Consider the following 18,611-nt stretch of genomic DNA (forward strand, 5'->3'; position numbering starts at 1 on the left):
GATGCCTCACGCTGATCAGGATGGCTTGGGATCTTGGCAGGACATGGCAGAGATTAGGGATGGTTGAGTGGTTCATTTGGGATCCTGGTATTGTGTGCAGAGACTGTTGGGGTCAACTGATTGAGAGGGTTCTTGTTTAGGAATTGCTTGAGGACAAACAATTTTTGGTGGGGAGGACTATAATGTCTCCAATTAAATTAATTTTGCTAAGAAGAATTTCCATTTTTGCAATTGGGTGTTGGGAAATATTTTGGCATGTTAGCTTAAGAAGATTGGGTGGAGGGAGTCCCCACTTAATTTTTGGAGAGATGGAGGCCACCAACATTAGAGAAAAGGAAAAATTAGATTCGTAGTGGGAGGTGGGAGCCACACAAAATGGGGAATTCGAACACCTTAGGAAAATCGAGCTAGGGAGAAGGAGGTTGAATTGCTAGGGCCCACAAGGAGAGAAACAGGGAAGCAAAGATAAATGGAAGGAATAGGCATCATTTTGGGGGCTTTTGACAATTTGAATTTCTGAATTGGAGTACTCTTGAGCTGCTTAGCCAAGACTACCAGTGTTGCTTAGCACAAGGAGATTTACGAGCGAAGATCTTAGCTCTTCCTTCGGTGGACTCAGAGTGCCACCCTAGGAGAAGTCGTTCCACTGACTTGAGGGAGTTTCAAGGGGAATTCTGGCCAGCGAATTTAGGACAATTTTCATCGAGGGTGGACCAACATTTGGGATGAATTTCAGGGTCTACGCAGAGATGTTGTTAGGCAGAATTTGTGTGGTAGGATTCATCTCATTTGTGTTGGGTTTGGAAAGGATTTTCACACACATCTTCCGGAGGAATTTTGCAGGGCCATTCTATAGCTAATTGAGGAGGGATTGTGACATATTCAATAGTTGTAGATTGTGGGGGATGAAAAATCTGTCAAGGAGGGCGTAGCACCAAATTTGGGCAATTCCGTGAGGTCGGAATTAGCCCAAATCATTTCTAGGTTTTGTTGGACTGGCCTCAAGGAGTGTGCTCCCAGTTTTGCAGAAGTTTTGGAGGAGTTTTGGTGCCCGAAAATAACAGAATTTTTTGGCAGCCAGTTAGGAGGAATGAGCTTAAATTTTGGGTCCGAGGTGGTCAATAAAATTTGCCCAAACCCTTCTTGGTTTTTTTTAGGTTTGTGGTGGAGAGCCTGAGATTAATTTGGCAGAATTTTTTGAGCACCTTTGGAGGTTAAAACAGGGGTTTCTTCCAGCCAGTAATTGTAGAAATTCCAGGGCCAGCACAATACATTGAGGGGAAGTCTTTCCTTTGCATCTGGGCAACATTTTTCTCACTCGGGATTGTCTAACTTGCTTTGGCAAGCCTAGGTGCACACATTCCATGCATTATACTTCCTTTTGATAGTAAAATGGCTCATCTTGGCATAGTTTTGGTGCAATTTTATGTGTTTTTAATTGTTATCTGAATTTTTCTGTGTTGCATGTGTATTTTGCTTAAAATCACTGTTAATTTTCCATTTGGAACATTACAAGCTTCTACAGAAACAAGATCGACCCTGGCTCAATCTTAAATCTTCTGTTTTGGCACAATAACAATTTTGACTCTCGCAATAGCAATATTGATGCTCAAAAAATCAAACCTTGGTCTAAGGGTTTCTTCTTCTGATTCTAGTCCTGTAATTCATCTTCTCAACAACACTTTGGTTTAAACCCACAGCCAGTCAAAATCATGCTCTGATACCACTGTATTTATTTGTCCAACAATCAATGGGAATCGATCAAACCAAGTTTACATCCTAAGATACCCAAACTCCATGTAATCACTTAATAATTCTTTCTTTGTCCAAGTGCATGGCAAGCGCTCTGAGTGTCTAACCTTTACACACATCAAGCTTGGCTTCAAGGAATACGTCACTGTCAATTGACCTCTGAAATAAGTCTTAGCCCCTTCTAAGAAATAGTGCAATCAACACTCCAATTCCTGCAAATGATAATTCTAGTCCAACATTTTATAAAAAAAACCTTTAAGATTGGCCCTTATTCATTAATAATTTCGACCCTGCATAATGATAAATTATTCTCAAAAAATTAACCCTTGGTATAGGGATTTTGCTCCTGCAAAATTTTGCTCCAAAATACCTCCAATGATACTAATGGAAGACCTAGAGATTTTTGGCCCAATGGAATTAATCTTCAAAACCCTCACGCTTGTAATTGAGAAAACTAGTGTCCATTCAGAGCTGCTAGTCCCACTAAGATGGGTAGCTATCTTAGAAACAAACAGATTAAAGTTACTTGTGTTTTCCTTTATGAGAGATAGATGAGAGAGAAGCAGAGAGCACCAACCTCAGTCTTTCGCTAGTCTCCTTGCTTGTTTCCTCTCTCCTTTGATAGAGCTTTCACCACTCCTTTCTCGCTTGTCCCGCTTCAAAGAACACCTGTAGAGTCAAGGCAACAAAATACCATCAAAGCATAGAGATCTATAACCATAAATAATGTAGGATTAGATGTACATTAACCATATAAATGCATACACAAACAAGATTCAGAGATATACAAGCATATGGAGGAAAACTCAAATAACTTTATTGATAGAAGTAGTAGAAGAGAGGATTACAACCAGGTTGTCTGATCCAGCATCATCCTCCCAGCATGAAAGCCCTCTTCACCTCATACAAAGCAAGATCACCCAACAATGTCTTCAAAGAGAAACCAACAACACTTCCTTGCAAATTACAAAATTCCAGCCTCTTGGATCTCTTGGATGAGGGATCCATATATAGATGTTTTCAAGAGAGTGAGTCAGCTTCTGGGATTTTGATTAGTGTCATTTCACTGATAGTTTTTGGTTCCACTTGGAGATTTCAGATCTCTTACTCATCTCTGGGCGAATTCAAAGAGGCAAGTGTCATATGAGCAGTTTCTAGAAGATTCTTTGGGTTTCCACTTAGCACACTGCTTCTGCCATTTGTCTGCTCTCGCTCATCTCACCCTACAGAAGGGCTTTCCAGTATGCATCGCACCCCCCGTGTGTAATAAGTGAGATGCATCGCACCCTATGCAGGGAGCAGTCTGTATGGTCCTGTTTTAACCAGTTCTGAGTAGTTTTTCATGGAGAACTTCTGGGAGATGATGTAATCAGTTGACTTTGTTCCTTTAGGGTATGAAACAACACTTTTAGGGGTTTAGAAGCCCTTGGTTTATGGACATATGTGATTGGGGTTATAGTGCCCAAATATGTCTATAACAGTTGCCCCCTAAAGCATGAGGTCGTAAATCCTTTTGATTTTGGGTGAAATGCTTTATAATGAGGATCTGAGGTTTTTCGAACTGGAAGGTGACATGTAATAAGATACAACACAATACGTTATCTTCACAATATTTTCATGATCTAGCTGAGGCGGGCATTCCCATGCTCAGCTTTATAAATTCATATTCATGTACATAAGACAGACAATCGTCTATGTGGCAGACTGATGATTCTGGTAGAGCCATCATCCTTTAGTTTGGATGATTATCTGTGCAGCTATGATGTACATTTGATGTCTTTATTTTCCTGAATATATCGCAGCCCGGATGGATGAAACTAGATTCGGGGTCTTCAAACTCGTTCAATCTTCACCCGAAGTACAAGTCGATCCATGTGAAAAGATGTTCTGATGTCGAACATGGAAAGACATCGCCTGATTACTAACCAATGATGTAAGTTGTTAACAGGCGCGAGAGGAATCACCGATAATGATGATGACCCTCAAGGTACTGCAGTACAATTCACGTGGTGTGAATACATGAGTTGATGTCGAACACCGCGAAAAATCTTTCGGTCGAAGGCCATTGATGTAAAAGTGTCGCTGGAAGTGAGAAACTTGCCATTGAGGCATGCAAGCTTCAAAGTACTGAAAGGGTTATTCCTAAGTCAACTTCTCGAATAATGAGCTGATGTCGACAAGAAGTGACTCGTCGTAGGAGGGCCTTAATGAATCCCACATCTACGACATGGAACGGAGAAAATGATTTTGTGGAGGTGAAAACGATCTGAAGATATAAGGTTCAGGGTGGCGGTCATGAAAAATGGAGAGTGAAGGTATTGCAGCGGATGAGACGTTAGCTAGGTTGGTGAATTCTGTGAGCGACTTCTCTTGAACATATCGGCAACATTGAAATGGATTGGTTGCATTAACCCCAAGGTGGATGGTACGGTGGACCAATGGTGATGTGACCGGTGAACAGAATAACCCAACCCGACTCAATCATGGTTACGGAGTGAAAGTGTCATGTTCAAGAGCAACTTGTTACCAATGAAGCTATTCAAGTTTTCTTCCCTTTTTCCTCAGCCATTGCTGACTAGTACCTCTTTATTTTTGTCAAGCTGGAGGAGGATAACATATGCTTGTCTATAATTTGCCCTTCGGGCAAACCCGTCGCTATGTTTTAACGAGCCTAGCGACAGTGAAACTCGCTCTTGTCTATATGGACAAGTTTGTCGCTATTGTTTTAACAAGTTTAACGACAAAGATAACTCGGTCCTTTTCAATTTTAGAGACTCTAAAAAGGGACGTAAAGGCAACTCCAGTGGTCCTTTTTCGTAATGTAATCCCTTAAAGTCCGAAAAGTGTAAAATAATACGAAAGGGATGACTTTTCGATAGTTTTAACGAGCCGAACAAGACAAGCGCTCGATCTTTTTGTGTAATAATCCCTCAGGTCCAAAAAGATTAAAATTTAGAGGAGGGATGGCACTTCCGGTCGCTTTAACGAGCTGGAGAGGCCAATTGCTCGACAATCTTTTCATATTTTACGAGTCAGATGAAAAGAGCTTAAAGGAGACTCAATTTTTGAAGAACGAGTGATGTTTTGGATAGCAATTGGTTCCAGGTAAGGCTTGGAACTTTTCAATCATGGCACTGGAAAGAGGGTGGCTAATAGAATCACTCGTTGCAGCTGTTCCTCAAAAGGGTAAACAATCAAATGGAGGTGTATGATCGGCTAAAAAAGAGTGGAGGTGATGGTAAGAACACGACCAAGGTTCAAAAGCTGATAGTCATGCGATCAAAATGATTATTTACCGGAGGTGGGGTTCATTTTTTAATGAGGTTGAACTCTATGGAAACATTTGCTTATTGCTAGGTTTATTTTTTGCCGAGCTTGAACTTCGTGTAAAACTGCTCATGGCGAGGTTTATTTTTTAACGAGCTTGAACTTTGCGTAAAACTGCTCGTGCCAGTCGTATAATAAGGATGTCTCATCAGTAGGTTCATTTTTTAGGGAGCTTGCCCCATGCACAACTTTGCTCCTGAGCCTTTTTGCATGCAAGTTAGGAACGACCAACTACTGTCCTAAGGGTTAAAGAACTACTAAGGTTAGGTAGGATAGTCTCTCGGCGAGAAACAATCTCCTTTGCTTTGCCGTTTCCGTTGGTCTTGGCAAAGGTGAATGGTGGATCAGACCAATCACCTAACTTAAGCAGTTGAAGTTAGTAAAACTACAGGGTTAGAGTTACACTGGTTGCTTTTCACTTGCATACAAAAAGGTTTGCATGCCCTCTGGTATAAAGTAGAGTTTCCAGGTCACCATATGGAAGTTCTTGCATTAGCAAGATTGTTCCATCCGCGTTGCAGACAAAACACTTCCTTGGCGATGTCCATCGAAATGGACAAAGGTGACTGTTGTCAGTGCCAATCACATAACCTTTGACGGGGGAATCCTTTTCCAGTCTGATCCATTTTCCTAAACGGACAGGATTGTCAAACTAGTCATATTCCTACGTAGAAACCTACTTTTATATCTAGGGTCTTCCTGTCGAAGCAGACCAGGGCGCATGCCTCCTAGGTTTTAGTCACAATCACCGAATCACTCGTGATCATCAGGTGGATGGACTGGAGATTGATGAGACATTCCTTGTGCAAAAAGACCAGTTAGGGATGGCATTTGACTAATAGTTGTGTTTGAACCAGGGAATGAAAGCTGGTCAACTAGATGGACCACCTTGCCTTCATGTGGAAAACACATCACTCGAAAGAGTGAGGAAACAATAGCTCCCATGCTATAAATGTAGTCGCGTCCAAGGAGTAGATTGTAATCTAATGGCCCTTGGACTACCATCGCGTTCAGATAAACGATTTTCCTTCTCAAAGTTATAGGCAAATTTGGAAGGATCCCTAATGGTCGACTGGTTCCTTTGTTGAAGCCTATTAGATTTTGAATCTCAGGAAGAAGTGATGGCGAACCAAGCACTTTCCAAGCAGTTGAGGAAAGGATACTCACAGAAGCCCCTTCATCTATAATAGTATCGACCATGATCATTCTGTAAGCTTGTACTATGATTCGGAATGGTACATTACATGGTAGGTGGGGTTTGCCTAGTAGATTCCAATCGAAGGAAACGACTAGATTGCATGGAGGTGGGACCGAATAAACAGCCAGATACATCTCTGACGAACTTCCTTCTTGCGGTAAAGGAATGGGTAGATTGCCCCCATGTTCATTAGAGTCTGTGTTTACGAAAAGAACTTGAACGGTGTCGTTCTCATTCTCTTTGGTGACAGTATCATTTGAAGGTGGACACTCTAAAGACAAGATTAGGTTGACTGCCATCTCGACCCGTTAACATTGGTCCGTTGTGGACTCAGAGGGTTTATCTTCAATAATAGGTGCTTCGACCGACAACAATGGTGTGTCAGTCGGATTTTCAACTAGCGATGGACTCGGCAAGAGTTTCTTGTATCCAGGAGGAAGTCGCCACGGTGATGCAGGGCGGTTATCCAAGACTCTTTTAGCTTCGTCTAAGAAGGGACAACGGTGGAGGGCATGATCGCCTTCACACAGTCTACAAGGAAATTTGGATCTTACTTTTTGTCCATTGACTTCGTTTTCACTAGTTGACGGTGTGCTTTCAACATGATCGTCAGTGGTTGAAGACAATGGATTGTGCAAGCGGGGAGACCAGTCCCTCAAGATCCGTGGGATGCAGGGACAATCTCTATGATAGTGGTCTCCCTTGCAAATGACACATGGAGATTTAGGTTTGGAATGTGCAGTGTGTAGATTTTCGCCAGATGATGTACGGTTGCCCCCTTTTGCTGTTGGGTTCTTCTTCTTCTTCTGCTTCCCTTTCTTCTTCTTCTCAGTTACTTGGTTTTTAGCGTTACTAGCTTCACCAAGCGAAGAGGAAGAAGGAGAGGGAGAAACAAACGAAGTATAAGGTAGGGGAGCAACTTCATCTAGTTGCTGATTTGATTGCTGAGGAATTGCGGTGTTTTGAACGACAGAGGTCGAGAAAAGCCATACAAGCAGGCCAATTGTGAGTCCTGGAAGGGACAATGTAGCCATGTGTGGAGCACCAACATCCCCCCAAGAAGAGAAGGGACTAGAATTTCCCCCAAGGGGAAATCCTTGATTGGTAGACTGCATTTTCCAACCTAAAGACCAATGAGGGAACAATAACGTTATTCCAATTAAAATAAATTTTATGACGCTTTGACACAACTTTCTTTTTCAATTTTTAAGAGTCGAGAAAAAGCTAAAGATGACTCTAGTCGCCTTCGATTTTTAATGAGCCTGAAGTGACAAGTGCTCAGATGGACCTTTTCTTTTAAGGAGTCTGAAAAGGAACGAAAGTGACTACTCTGGAAATCTAGATAGAGGGATTACCAAACCAATCGCAAAACTGCAGAATACTTTTTACGGTACGGCAGTCAATCTTCCTGAATGCTGTGTTCAGTGCATTGCGATCGATAGGGCGACAGACACAGCTTCCTAAGGATAAAGGATGTAGCCTATTGTGGTCTCCCAATATATACTCGACGGTACGTGGGAGCACAAGTCCGTACTGGCACTTGTCGTCTCAAAGAGGAGGAATCACCCAACCTACGATGAAAGCGATAGTTACCAAGCTTTACGACGCCGGAATACGTCTCTAGCCTAGACTTCTAAATGTTGTGCATTAGGTTCCAAAGCGTTTTTATGTTCATTGAAGTTTATTTTACAGTTGATCTTTCTTAAGAAGTTTGCCTTTAAGGTTCACCACGTGATGTAGATATACAATTCCTAAATATGCAATCTAAGATGATAAACAGTCGTTTACTTTCTTTTTGCAATGAAAATCCTAGCTACTAAGGAAAGATAAATGAAATTATTTCAACATAGAGCAGAGAGCACACACTAGATGCACTTTTCCTAAATCAACTTCAGCATGCAGTCTTAATGCAAATGCACATGCATGTATTTGTTTTCTACTTTCTTAATGTATGAATGACAAAAAGAATGCTAAGTACAGATCTGAACTATTCTTCTTTCAAAGCGATAGTACTAACAATTTTCTTTTCAAAAAACGAAAGTAAAGCCAAGACGACACTTTGCGATTTCGAATTCAAAATTGCTTTCGACACTTGAAATACTAATGATTCAAATCAAATACAATGGCAAAAGTGTAATCGACTATCAAAAAGAGGAATGCTTTGTAATATTCTTTTTCTTGATTGAAAACGACACTTGTGACACTTTCAAATCAAAAGATGACAGTTCGATTAAGCTATTGTTTGCACAAGAGAACTGTAAATGACGAAAAATACATAAAAACATTCACAATTCTTTATCGATGGAGGCTGAATAATGCAAAGGAAGATGGTTTCAACAGAGATATACTGATCATAGACAGCAAAACTACTGAATAAAGCTGAAGACAATGAAGAAAAAACCAAAATCTGGAGGCAGAAACAGTCTCATCTGATCATCGCACTTGTAACACAGGGAAACAGGGATGCATCTCACCTACAGCACACAGGAGGTGCGATGCATCCAGACTGCCAAGAAGAGACAGTGCGATGGTCTAGGGATGAGACTGAGCTTGGTTTTTGCTCACAGTTTGCAGCTAAGTTCAGGGATTTAGGCTGAGCTAATGATTGTCAGTAAACACAAAGTATAGGGGCTGATCTAATGAGGTTATTTGAGCTACCACCAGGGCACTTAGGATGTTTGCAAGCTAGATGTTCAGTTCATAAACCAACCTAGAGATTGACTGAAGCAGCGTTGATCTACTTTGCAGTTGCATAGCAAAAGCAGTTTGAAGGCTAGCTGGCTTGACTTCAGGCTCCGTCTGTGGTTTATAAAGCAAACAACAGTAACAAAACAAACAAACTATTCGCTCCCCAATGGAGTCGCCATTTTGTTATCGGGAAAACTAGTGTCCATTCAGAGCTGCTAGTCCCACTAAGACGGGTAGCTATCTTAGAAACAAACAGATTAAAGTTACTTGTGTTTTCCTTTATGAGAGATAGATGAGAGAGAAGCAGAGAGCACCAACCTCAGTGTTTCGCTAGTCTCCTTGCTTGTTTCCTCTCTCCTTTGATAGAGCTTTCGCCACTCCTTTCTCGCTTGTCCCGCTTCAAAGAACACCTGTAGAGTCAAGGCAAAAAAATACCATCAAAGCATAGAGATCTATAACCATAAATAATGTAGGATCAGATGTACATTAACCATATAAATGCATACACAAACAAGATTCAGAGATATACAAGCATATGGAGGAAAACTCAAATAGCTTTATTGATAGAAGTAATAGAAGAGAGGATTACAACCAGGCTATTTGATCCAGCATCATCCTCCCAGCATGAAAGCCCTCTTCACCTCATACAAAGCAAGATCACCCAACAATGTCTTCAAAGAGAAACCAACAACACTTCTTTGCAAATTACAAAATTCCAGCTTCTTGGATCTCTTGGATGAGGGATCCATATATAAATGTTTTCAGGAGAGTGAGTCAGCGTCTGGGATTTTGATTAGTGTCATTTCACTGATAGTTTTTGGTTCCACTTGGAGATTTCAGATCTCTTACTCATCCCTGGGCGAATTCAGAGAGGAAGTGTCATATGAGCAGTTTCTAGAAGATTCTCTGGGTTTCGACCTAGCACACTGCTTCTGCCATTTGTCTGCTCTTGCTCATCGCACCTTATAGAAGGGCTTTCTAGTATGCATCGCACCCCCCGTGTGTAATAGGTGAGATGCATCGCACCCTATGCATGGAGCAGTCTGTATGGTCCTGTTTTGACCAGTTCTGAGTAGTTTTTTATGGAGAACTTCTGGGAGATGATGTAATCAGCTGACCTTGTTCCTTTAGGGTATGAAACAACACTTTTAGGGGTTTAGAAGCCCTTGGTTTATGGACATATGTGATTGGGGTTGCAGTGCCCAAATATGTCTATAACAATGCTAGCAAGAAAACCAACTTGGATACCATTGTAATATCCCTTTTTCTATTTTCGGCAAAATTACTTGGGATTTTACGTTGGTAAATTTATTTAATGAATTCCATCCAAAGCACCATACAAATTTGCAAAATTAAACACGATAATTGTTGTTGCAAATAAATCAATAAACCTAGAAACAAATAAAAATGTTGCAACTCAATAACACGAGGAATGGAAATAAACTCAGCTTTATTATATTAACTGGAATAAGGTTTTATGTGCTAATACAAACTGGAAAATAGTCGAGACATAACAAATGCGGCCTCCAAAAATATTTGTTGTAGCCCTGAACCCTGCCTCAACTGAAAATGACACTAAAATTGGAGATCTATGTGATCCCCACTCCAATCTCCTGATAACACAAACTCTGTGAAACTTCTGGATGAAGTCTCCTCAAGGATTGCTTGGTTTCATCCAACGCACACAATGGAAACCCAAGGGTTTTCGTCCTAGGACTTTGCTGAAGCTGGGAACTCTGTTCTCCAAACCTCACTATAAGAAATTAACAACCGAACCAAGATGTCCTCAAATGACCTCCTCCTCTTCTTTTTAGAGGCTCGATAGATAGATCTCCAATCTTATAGAAGCATTTTATTTTATTATTTTATTATTATTATTCTAGAAGCTCCCCCTTGACTTTAATCTAAATGACTTTTAATTTTATTTTATTTTTCACTTATGTCATTGTGGCCTTTTTCCTTTAATTAATCATTTCCCCTTCTTTTTGTGAAAATTCCTTAATCTAACACATCAGAAACCCCTACTGCAGTTTGTGGTCTACAATCTCCTACTTGCTCTTTACATTAACAAGTTATTTAATTACATAAGCATCGAACTAAACACTATTGCAACCTTCACTAATATACAGATCATTCACTGAAATAAACTGAGACAATAACACAAGGGACATTGTTATTTTTGGGCAATCGTCCCCGGAAAAACCCAATTTGGGAAAACTAGTGCAGCATATAGAGGGTTTGTATTATTAAGTAGATTTCTTGAATATAACTAGTGTGTCAGAAATGGCTCACCCAATAGAGAATATCCTCAGCAGTAGTACCTCTATCCAGAGACAGATATTTCGGCAAATCAGCAACCTGATGATCAAACCCCACAGTGACTCTGGTTGTTCTCTATGCTAGACAGTGAAAGCTGCTCCAAGCACTCCTTAGGAATTGCGTCACTCCTCTAGGAGCAGCGTCACCCTCTTTCAGCGCATAATTTGTTGATCTAATCCTAGTCTGCCCCACAAAATCTCACCAGCGCTGCTTTTGAAGTCCTCAACAACTTTTGCGTCAGCCTCTATAACCCTCTGCGTCAGCCTCTACAGCCCTCTGTGTCCTCTGCGTCAGCTCCTACAGCCTCTACATCAGCCCCTCTAGGGACTGCGCTGTCTCTCCTAGTACTTCACTGCCTCTCTGCTATGTATTCTTCAGCCTCGAATGGAAATCCCTTGCTGAACTGCCCCTCATTGCAATTGATCACTAACTTGATTTCCTCAGCAAACCCTGCCCTAGAAAATCGAATTCTTGATCTCTCTTGGTGTGTCTCCAACTGACCCTCAAGCCTTCTCTTATACTTTTCCTGTTGACGATTCAATGGTCGAGATTAAGTCCCTAATCAACAGCTAAGATTAGAACTAGCTTGATCCTCGTCACTTAGAACTTTCTCACCCATTTTATATTAATACACATTAATATTTTTATTTTCCTAAGTTTAGACTTAGGGACCCATTAAAAATATTAATTATTTTAATATCTCTTCATTCGGGTGGAATTTCTCCAAACGATTTCTGGGTCTTGGAGATCTCATGTGCCTTAGCCTCTCCACCAAATTTCATGTCTAGAGCACATCCGATGCTACCCAAAATCAACACTCCCTCTTAGCGAGGAATGTGCTCTAGCAATGCTTCATCATAGAAGCATCACACTAATCTTCCGCATCAGTCCTCTGTGTTGATGCTTGGCCTGCTGCCCCACATCCACTGCACTGCTGCTTCCTGTACTGCTGCCCATTACACTTCCACTGTCACTGCTACATCTGTACTACAACGCCCTCTCAAAATGTTGCCTCATGTTGCCCATAGCACTGCCACTGCTAACTGCAGCACTACAACTCAGTTACCGAGAAGTAAGTAACTGGCTTTACCCAAACACTGACATCCTGGTTAGTTTGGAAGCCTCGTGATGTTGAAGCTACCTCTGCTGCTATCCTGTGCTCCCTCAGCTGCCACTGCGCTGTTGCAACCTCTTCTGTGCATCTTGCACTGCTGCAACCTCCACTGCGCTGCTACAGACTTCTGCACTCTAACACTGCTTTGTTGCTCCATCACACCTTGCTCCAACCGACACCCGTCAGTTTGCTACGGTCGTTAAGGGCTCCTGTAGCCGTATGTGATCCAAGAATTTGGGAACCTCAAGGATCTTGCCCTATCTTCTGTAGTCCTCTCGACTATAGCTCTATGTCTTCCCACCTCTTCTCTATAGGCGCATGAGCACTCATGGCACAATCGTCATCAATTACGACATCCTTCTCCGCCTTTGCTAGAGCAGCCTTTGAGTCAGAAGCTTCTCCCTTGCCTTTCTTCCTAGGGCACTGAGATGCATAATGTCCCAGCTCCCCACAGTTGAAGCACTTGACCTTGGAGATGTCTTTCTTCTTCCTCTTCTGAACCCCCTGCTGTCCCGTTGATGCGAGAGTTGCATCCTCCTCCTCCTTCTTGATTCGAACTCCCTTACAGCTACTCCCCACCTTGGTCATTCTCCCAAGCTCTTCCTGTCAAAGAGTTGCCCACATATCCTCCCAACTGGGGAGAGTTGCTCTGCCCAAGATGCTTTGGACAAATGTCTCCCACTCCTCGGAGACTGCATTCAGGGCAATCTTGACCATGAACTCTGGATTCGGTGTAGACCCCACAGAAGTAAGCTGGTCGCGAATCCCTTGCAACCTGAGAAGGAAGGGATCTATTTTCTCTCCTTTCTGCATCTGATATAACCTCATCTGATTTTCCGATAACATCTTCCGCTGCACGGAAGAGCCTTGGTATAAGGTGGTCAGGGTCTGCCACATCTCCCTTGCTGTGTTCTTCTCAGCAATATGTGGTATTACATGATCCTTGACCCTGTCTAGGATCATGCATTTCGCCTTCGCCTGGGCCTCCTCATACTTCTCATTTTCATCAAGTCAACTGGGACAGCTATTGTTCTCAAGGCATAGTCCTTGATGCGATGTTTATCCAAGATTGCCAAGATCTTGGCCTTCTAGATGACAAAATTGGAAGCCCCGTCCAATCTGTCTTGATCTCTCAATCTGTTCAATGCCATCTCTACTCTTTTTCTCTAGACTCCCTCTGAGTCCTGATTTCCCTCTCAGAAATCCTCTGGCCAACTGTCGAATCACTCCTCCAATCCTCCTTTTCCGCTGCAACCCAGATCTAGATTTCTTGGCTAGAAATCTATCGCAGAAGTGCTTCCCTCTACCTTGGTTCAGTCTCCTTAGACATTGTTTTGCACTAACAGAAATAGTGTCCCACCAGCTCCTCAAATCAAAATCTGCACAACTCCCTTAGCCCCGACAACTTGAAGAATCTGAGCCCTTCTGGCTCTGCGCAATCACAGTGAGAGCTGGATCAACTCCTCTTGGCCACTGCGTCAATCCTTCCTGGCTGAGAAAGATGACTTGGCACTGCGTAGGCCTGATCTGGCCCCCCTCTGCCTCTGCGCTGGCTTGGACAGCTGACGCAGCTATTGCGTGGGCTCCTCCTAGTTACTGCATCACCTTCACCTGGCTCAGGGTGCTGATGCAGGCACCGTGTGTGCGTTTGTGTCACCTTCTTTGCACTGCGTCACTCCTTCTGCATCTCTGGCTCTGGAAAAACATTGTCTATCGGGAAAACTGCTTCTTTGCTGCAAACTCTCAAATTTCTTAGCTGGTGTCTTCAGTCGCCTATGATCTGCAATCGCTCTAATACCATGTGAAAATTCATGAATCTAACACATCAAAGACCCCTACTGCAATTTCTAGTTTACAATCTCCTACTTGTTCTTTACACTAACAAGTTATTTAATTACATAAACATCGAGTAAACACTATTGCAGCCTTCACCAATATACAGATCATGCACTAAAATAAACTGAGACAATAACACAAGCGACACCATTATTTTGGACAATCGTCTCCGGAAAAACCCAATTCGGGGAGACGAAGCAACATATAGAGGGTTTGTATTATTAAACAAATTTCTTGGATACAACTAGGGTGCCAGAAATGGCTCACCCAACAAAGAATATCCTCAGCAGTAGTACCTCTATCCGGAGATAGATATTCTAGCAAATCAGCAATCAGATGATCAAACCCCACAGTGACTCCAGTTGGTCCCTATGCTTGACAGCGGAAGTTGCTACAAGCACTGCTTAGGAACTGCGTCACCCTCTCCCGGCTCAGAATCTACTGATTTTCTCCGAGTCTACCCCACAAAATCTCACTAGCACTGCCTCTGAAGTCCTCTACGACTTCTATGTCAGCCTCTACAACCCACTATGTCCTCTGCGTCAGCTACTACGGCCCTTGCTTCAGCTCCTACGGCCCCTGCGTCAGCTACTACGGCCCTTGCTTCAGCTCCTACGGCCCCTGCGTCAGCCCCTCTAGGGCTTGCGCTGTTTCTTCGGTACTTCACTGCCTCTCTGCTATGTATTCCTCTACAGCCCACTATGTCCTCTGCGTCAGCTACTATGGCCCTTGCGTCAGCTCCTACGGCCCCTGCGTCAGGCCCTGTAGCGTCCGCGCTGTCTCTTCGGTACTTCACTGCCTCTCTGCTATGTATTCTTCAACCTCAGATGGAAATCCCTTGCTGAACTCCCCTCATTGCAACTAGTCACTACCTCGATTTCCTCAGCAAATCCTGTCCCAAAAAATCGAATTCTTGATCAGTATTGGTGTGTCTCCAACTGACCCTCAAGCCTCCTCTTATACTTTTCCTGTTGATGATTCAATGGCCGAGATTAAGTCCCTAATCAACGACTAAGATTATAACTGGCTTGATCCTCGTCACTTAGAACTTTCTCACCCATTTTATATTAATACACATTAATATTTTTATTTTCCTAAGTTTAGACTTAGAGACCCATTAAAAATATTAATTATTTTAATATCTCTTCATCCAGGTGGAATTTCTCCAAACGATTTCTAAGTCTTGGATATCTCATGTCCGGATGGAATTTCTCCAAACGATTTCTAAGTCTTGGATATCTCTCGTGCCTTAGCCTCTACACCAAATTTCATGGCTAAAGCACATCCGATGCTACCCAAAATCAACACTTTTATTTAATTAAGTGACTAATTAAAGTCATTTTTAATCTCGAAAATGGTAAATCACCCACCATACATTCTTTGGCCACTATAAATCGCTTCCCATCATCTCATCCTGTAGATATTCTCATTTCGGTTCCAACGAGCTATTACACTAAGGTGTTCCAAATATATTTCTCTCAGAATGCCACCTTAAGCATAATTAATTAAGTTAGGCTCAATAATAACCCTATTTTACAAGAATTATGGGAATGCAGCGAAACCAAAAGCAAATTGTGTGGAATTTTCCTTGATGATAGAATATGCCAAGAGGATGCTGTCAGATCCCATAAAACACCTCTGAGACCTTTGATGATGTAATCCTATTCCTGTGTAATGACCATCACATACCCTGGAAATCTATCCTGGCTATACTATAGAAGAAACTGAAAATGGGGACATTATATATATTGTTTTTGTTTTTTATTATTTTCTTTTTATTTAACCCATGAGGTGTAGATCAATTGGTTTGTGTGGGGTTTAGTCTCCACCAAGTCACTAGTTCAAATCTCATGGGGAGGGGTTGAGGACGGGAGCCACCTTTGGGGGAATTAAACTATCCCAACGGGTGTCCAAGCGCAACTGAGTCCTGTTGATAGCATCCCATCAGTGGGAAAATCATTCTTCCATTCGATATTGGGGTTGGCCTTGAACTAAGCTCAGTCTAGTCTGAAAAAATAAAATTAAAGCCCTGAGGGTTAGCTCAATTGGTCGAGTCCCTGTCATTAAAAAACCTTTGCTATTGAGATGTCACCGTTTCAATTGTCTCGACACTCTCAAGGTTCGGATCTATGGTTGAGCCGATAGGAAGTGATCCCTTTGGTTGGATTTCCCTAGTACAAATGTTTCATGGATGTAGTGGTCACCAATCTCTGGGGTTCGTGAACCACATAGGAAAAGAAAATTGCTTTTTATTTTTTCAGTTTTTAGGCCTTTATAAGAAAAAAATTGGGAGTGGACACCTAGAAGCACCCCTTTTCTAGGGGGATGACTAAAAGCACTACTTTTTTGGAGGGGACACCTTGAAGTCCTCCTTTTTTGGGGGGCACCTACAAGTCCCCATTTTTGGGGGGGACACCTACAAGTCCCCCTTTTTCTGTGGGGGACACCTACAAGTCCCCCTTTCATGGGGGGATGTCCAAAATCACCCCTTTTTGGAGGGGACTCCCAAAACTCCCCCTTTTGAGGAAATGCATTCCGCACCTTAGGGAAATATTCCCTCCTGTGTTTTTCCACATTTCCCCAAAAGGGGGATGTGGGAAAAGTTTCCCTAGGTGCCCCCTGTATCGAAAGTGTGAGAAATGGTGGGGTACACCCCCACCCTGTGGGACACATCCCCGTGGAACACTATTTTTTCCTTAACTGTAGCCTCTACCTTGTCATACAATTTCAAACCTAAATTTGGTTATGCTACTTATCAAATGGTTTCAAATGAGTTGCTTTGATTAATGATTATAAGCCCTGGATTTTATATGTTTCTTTTGTGTGATAGTATGACACTTGTACATTTTTATGACATTGTGAAAACTAAGGTTGATGTTGAGGCCTTGTTGCATATTAACCCTTGCTTATTTAATATTAACAATTTCCTAGACTTCATTCAATGTGTTACCCATGCTTCTATTAAATTGTAAAATTGATTTATGCTTAATGAAACAGGAAGTTTTTCTTTTGAAGAATTCAATTTCCTTATAAATGTTTTCTGGAAACTTTGTAAAAAAAATTCTGATTCTTTAATGTGTCTAGTTGTAGCTTTCCTAGCATGGCATTATATTTAATAAAAATATAGTGGCAAGGACCAACAAAATGAAAAGCAGTCAAGCAGTTACCTTCCCTAAGTTTCAGTGTCAATAATTGGATGGATATTTATACTGATTTTTGTGATGTTTCTTATTGGTTTAGTATTCATATCTATGGTAAGAGTACTTTAGATGCATAACCTTGAGCGATTCTCTTTTCAGATAGGTTCATTTGGTGCCATTACAAGGGTCAAAAATGTGTTGACCAGTCGAAAAGATCTGCTCCAATTTGCAGCTGCAGGGCCATTGGCTGGATTATCCTTGTCATTTCTCATCCTACTAGCAGGATTCATCTTACCTCCTAGTGATGGACAAGGGGTCATAATTGATGCGTCAGTCTTCCATGAGTCTTTCCTTGTTGGTGGCATTGGTGAGCTACAATTCTTACTGTCATGCTAATGTATGTTGTACTAAGAAAAAAAATTGATTGGTGTTCCTATTTATAAAAAACCCTACAATGCATGGCTGATATGTCGTTTAAAGTAGAACAAAAAGATTAATAACTATTAGATGAATTGTAACATTTGACTAAATGCTTTGCTATGGTTTAATATAGGGACTCTTGTGGGTGTTTTTTAGTTGAACAAAATTACTAAATGAGATATTACACCATTTTTAACTCAGAGGGGAACAACATATTTCGTAGAGTTTTTGGTTCAGATAGATCCATCCTGATTTTATTGAATGGCCTTTTCTTTGCCAAATGCATCTAAAATTGTTCCCACTGTATTTTGAAGAGTCAACTCTATCTCAGAGGTTTTAACTTTTGATATCCAAGGATTTTAGGGTTTCAAATTCATTCTTATTTTCTTTGGATACTACCACTCCATTTATTGATGGGATATTTCATGATAATTTTGCTTCTTACATATATCAAATTTCAACTTGTAACTACAAAGGGACCAGACTTGTGTTTGATTTACATTAAATTATAGAGGATTGGCTTTCTTCACACCTGTAACACATGTTTGTCAGAACACTAAGATTATATAATAATATTTTTAAAAGATATTTCTTATATTCACAAAGATATATTTACAACAGAGGAAAACCCCAAAAGCGGAAGGCAACTACAACAGCAATAAAATCAGAATATACCTGGACATCTAACAACTTGGCATCCTTGATAAATAAAAAGTATTTGGCCAGCAGCTTCATACATACCTCTTCTATCCATATATTATAGAAAGCAACCAAGGAACTAACCTCATTCTCAAAAGCATACTTGCTGTGAAGCTTA

The 18,611-nt window shown here is 41.5% G+C and overlaps 1 protein-coding gene across 1 annotated transcript in view; it reads left to right on the forward strand.

Moving 5' to 3' along the window:
- The window catches only part of LOC149151125 (putative zinc metalloprotease EGY2, chloroplastic), a 425,794-nt gene that overhangs the window by 306,885 nt on the left and 100,298 nt on the right, over positions 1 to 18,611 (forward strand). The window contains exon 10 of the mRNA XM_089440529.1: positions 17,534 to 17,741. Within this exon, the coding sequence (XP_089296655.1) occupies positions 17,534 to 17,741 (208 nt within the window). The remainder of the gene's footprint in view (positions 1 to 17,533; positions 17,742 to 18,611) is intronic.

This window comes from Pinus tabuliformis, chromosome 9, assembly GCF_031772625.1.
Source record: "Pinus tabuliformis cultivar Carrire ecotype Pingquan chromosome 9, CPIR1, whole genome shotgun sequence".
In the NCBI taxonomy this organism is placed as follows: Eukaryota; Viridiplantae; Streptophyta; class Pinopsida; order Pinales; family Pinaceae; genus Pinus; species Pinus tabuliformis.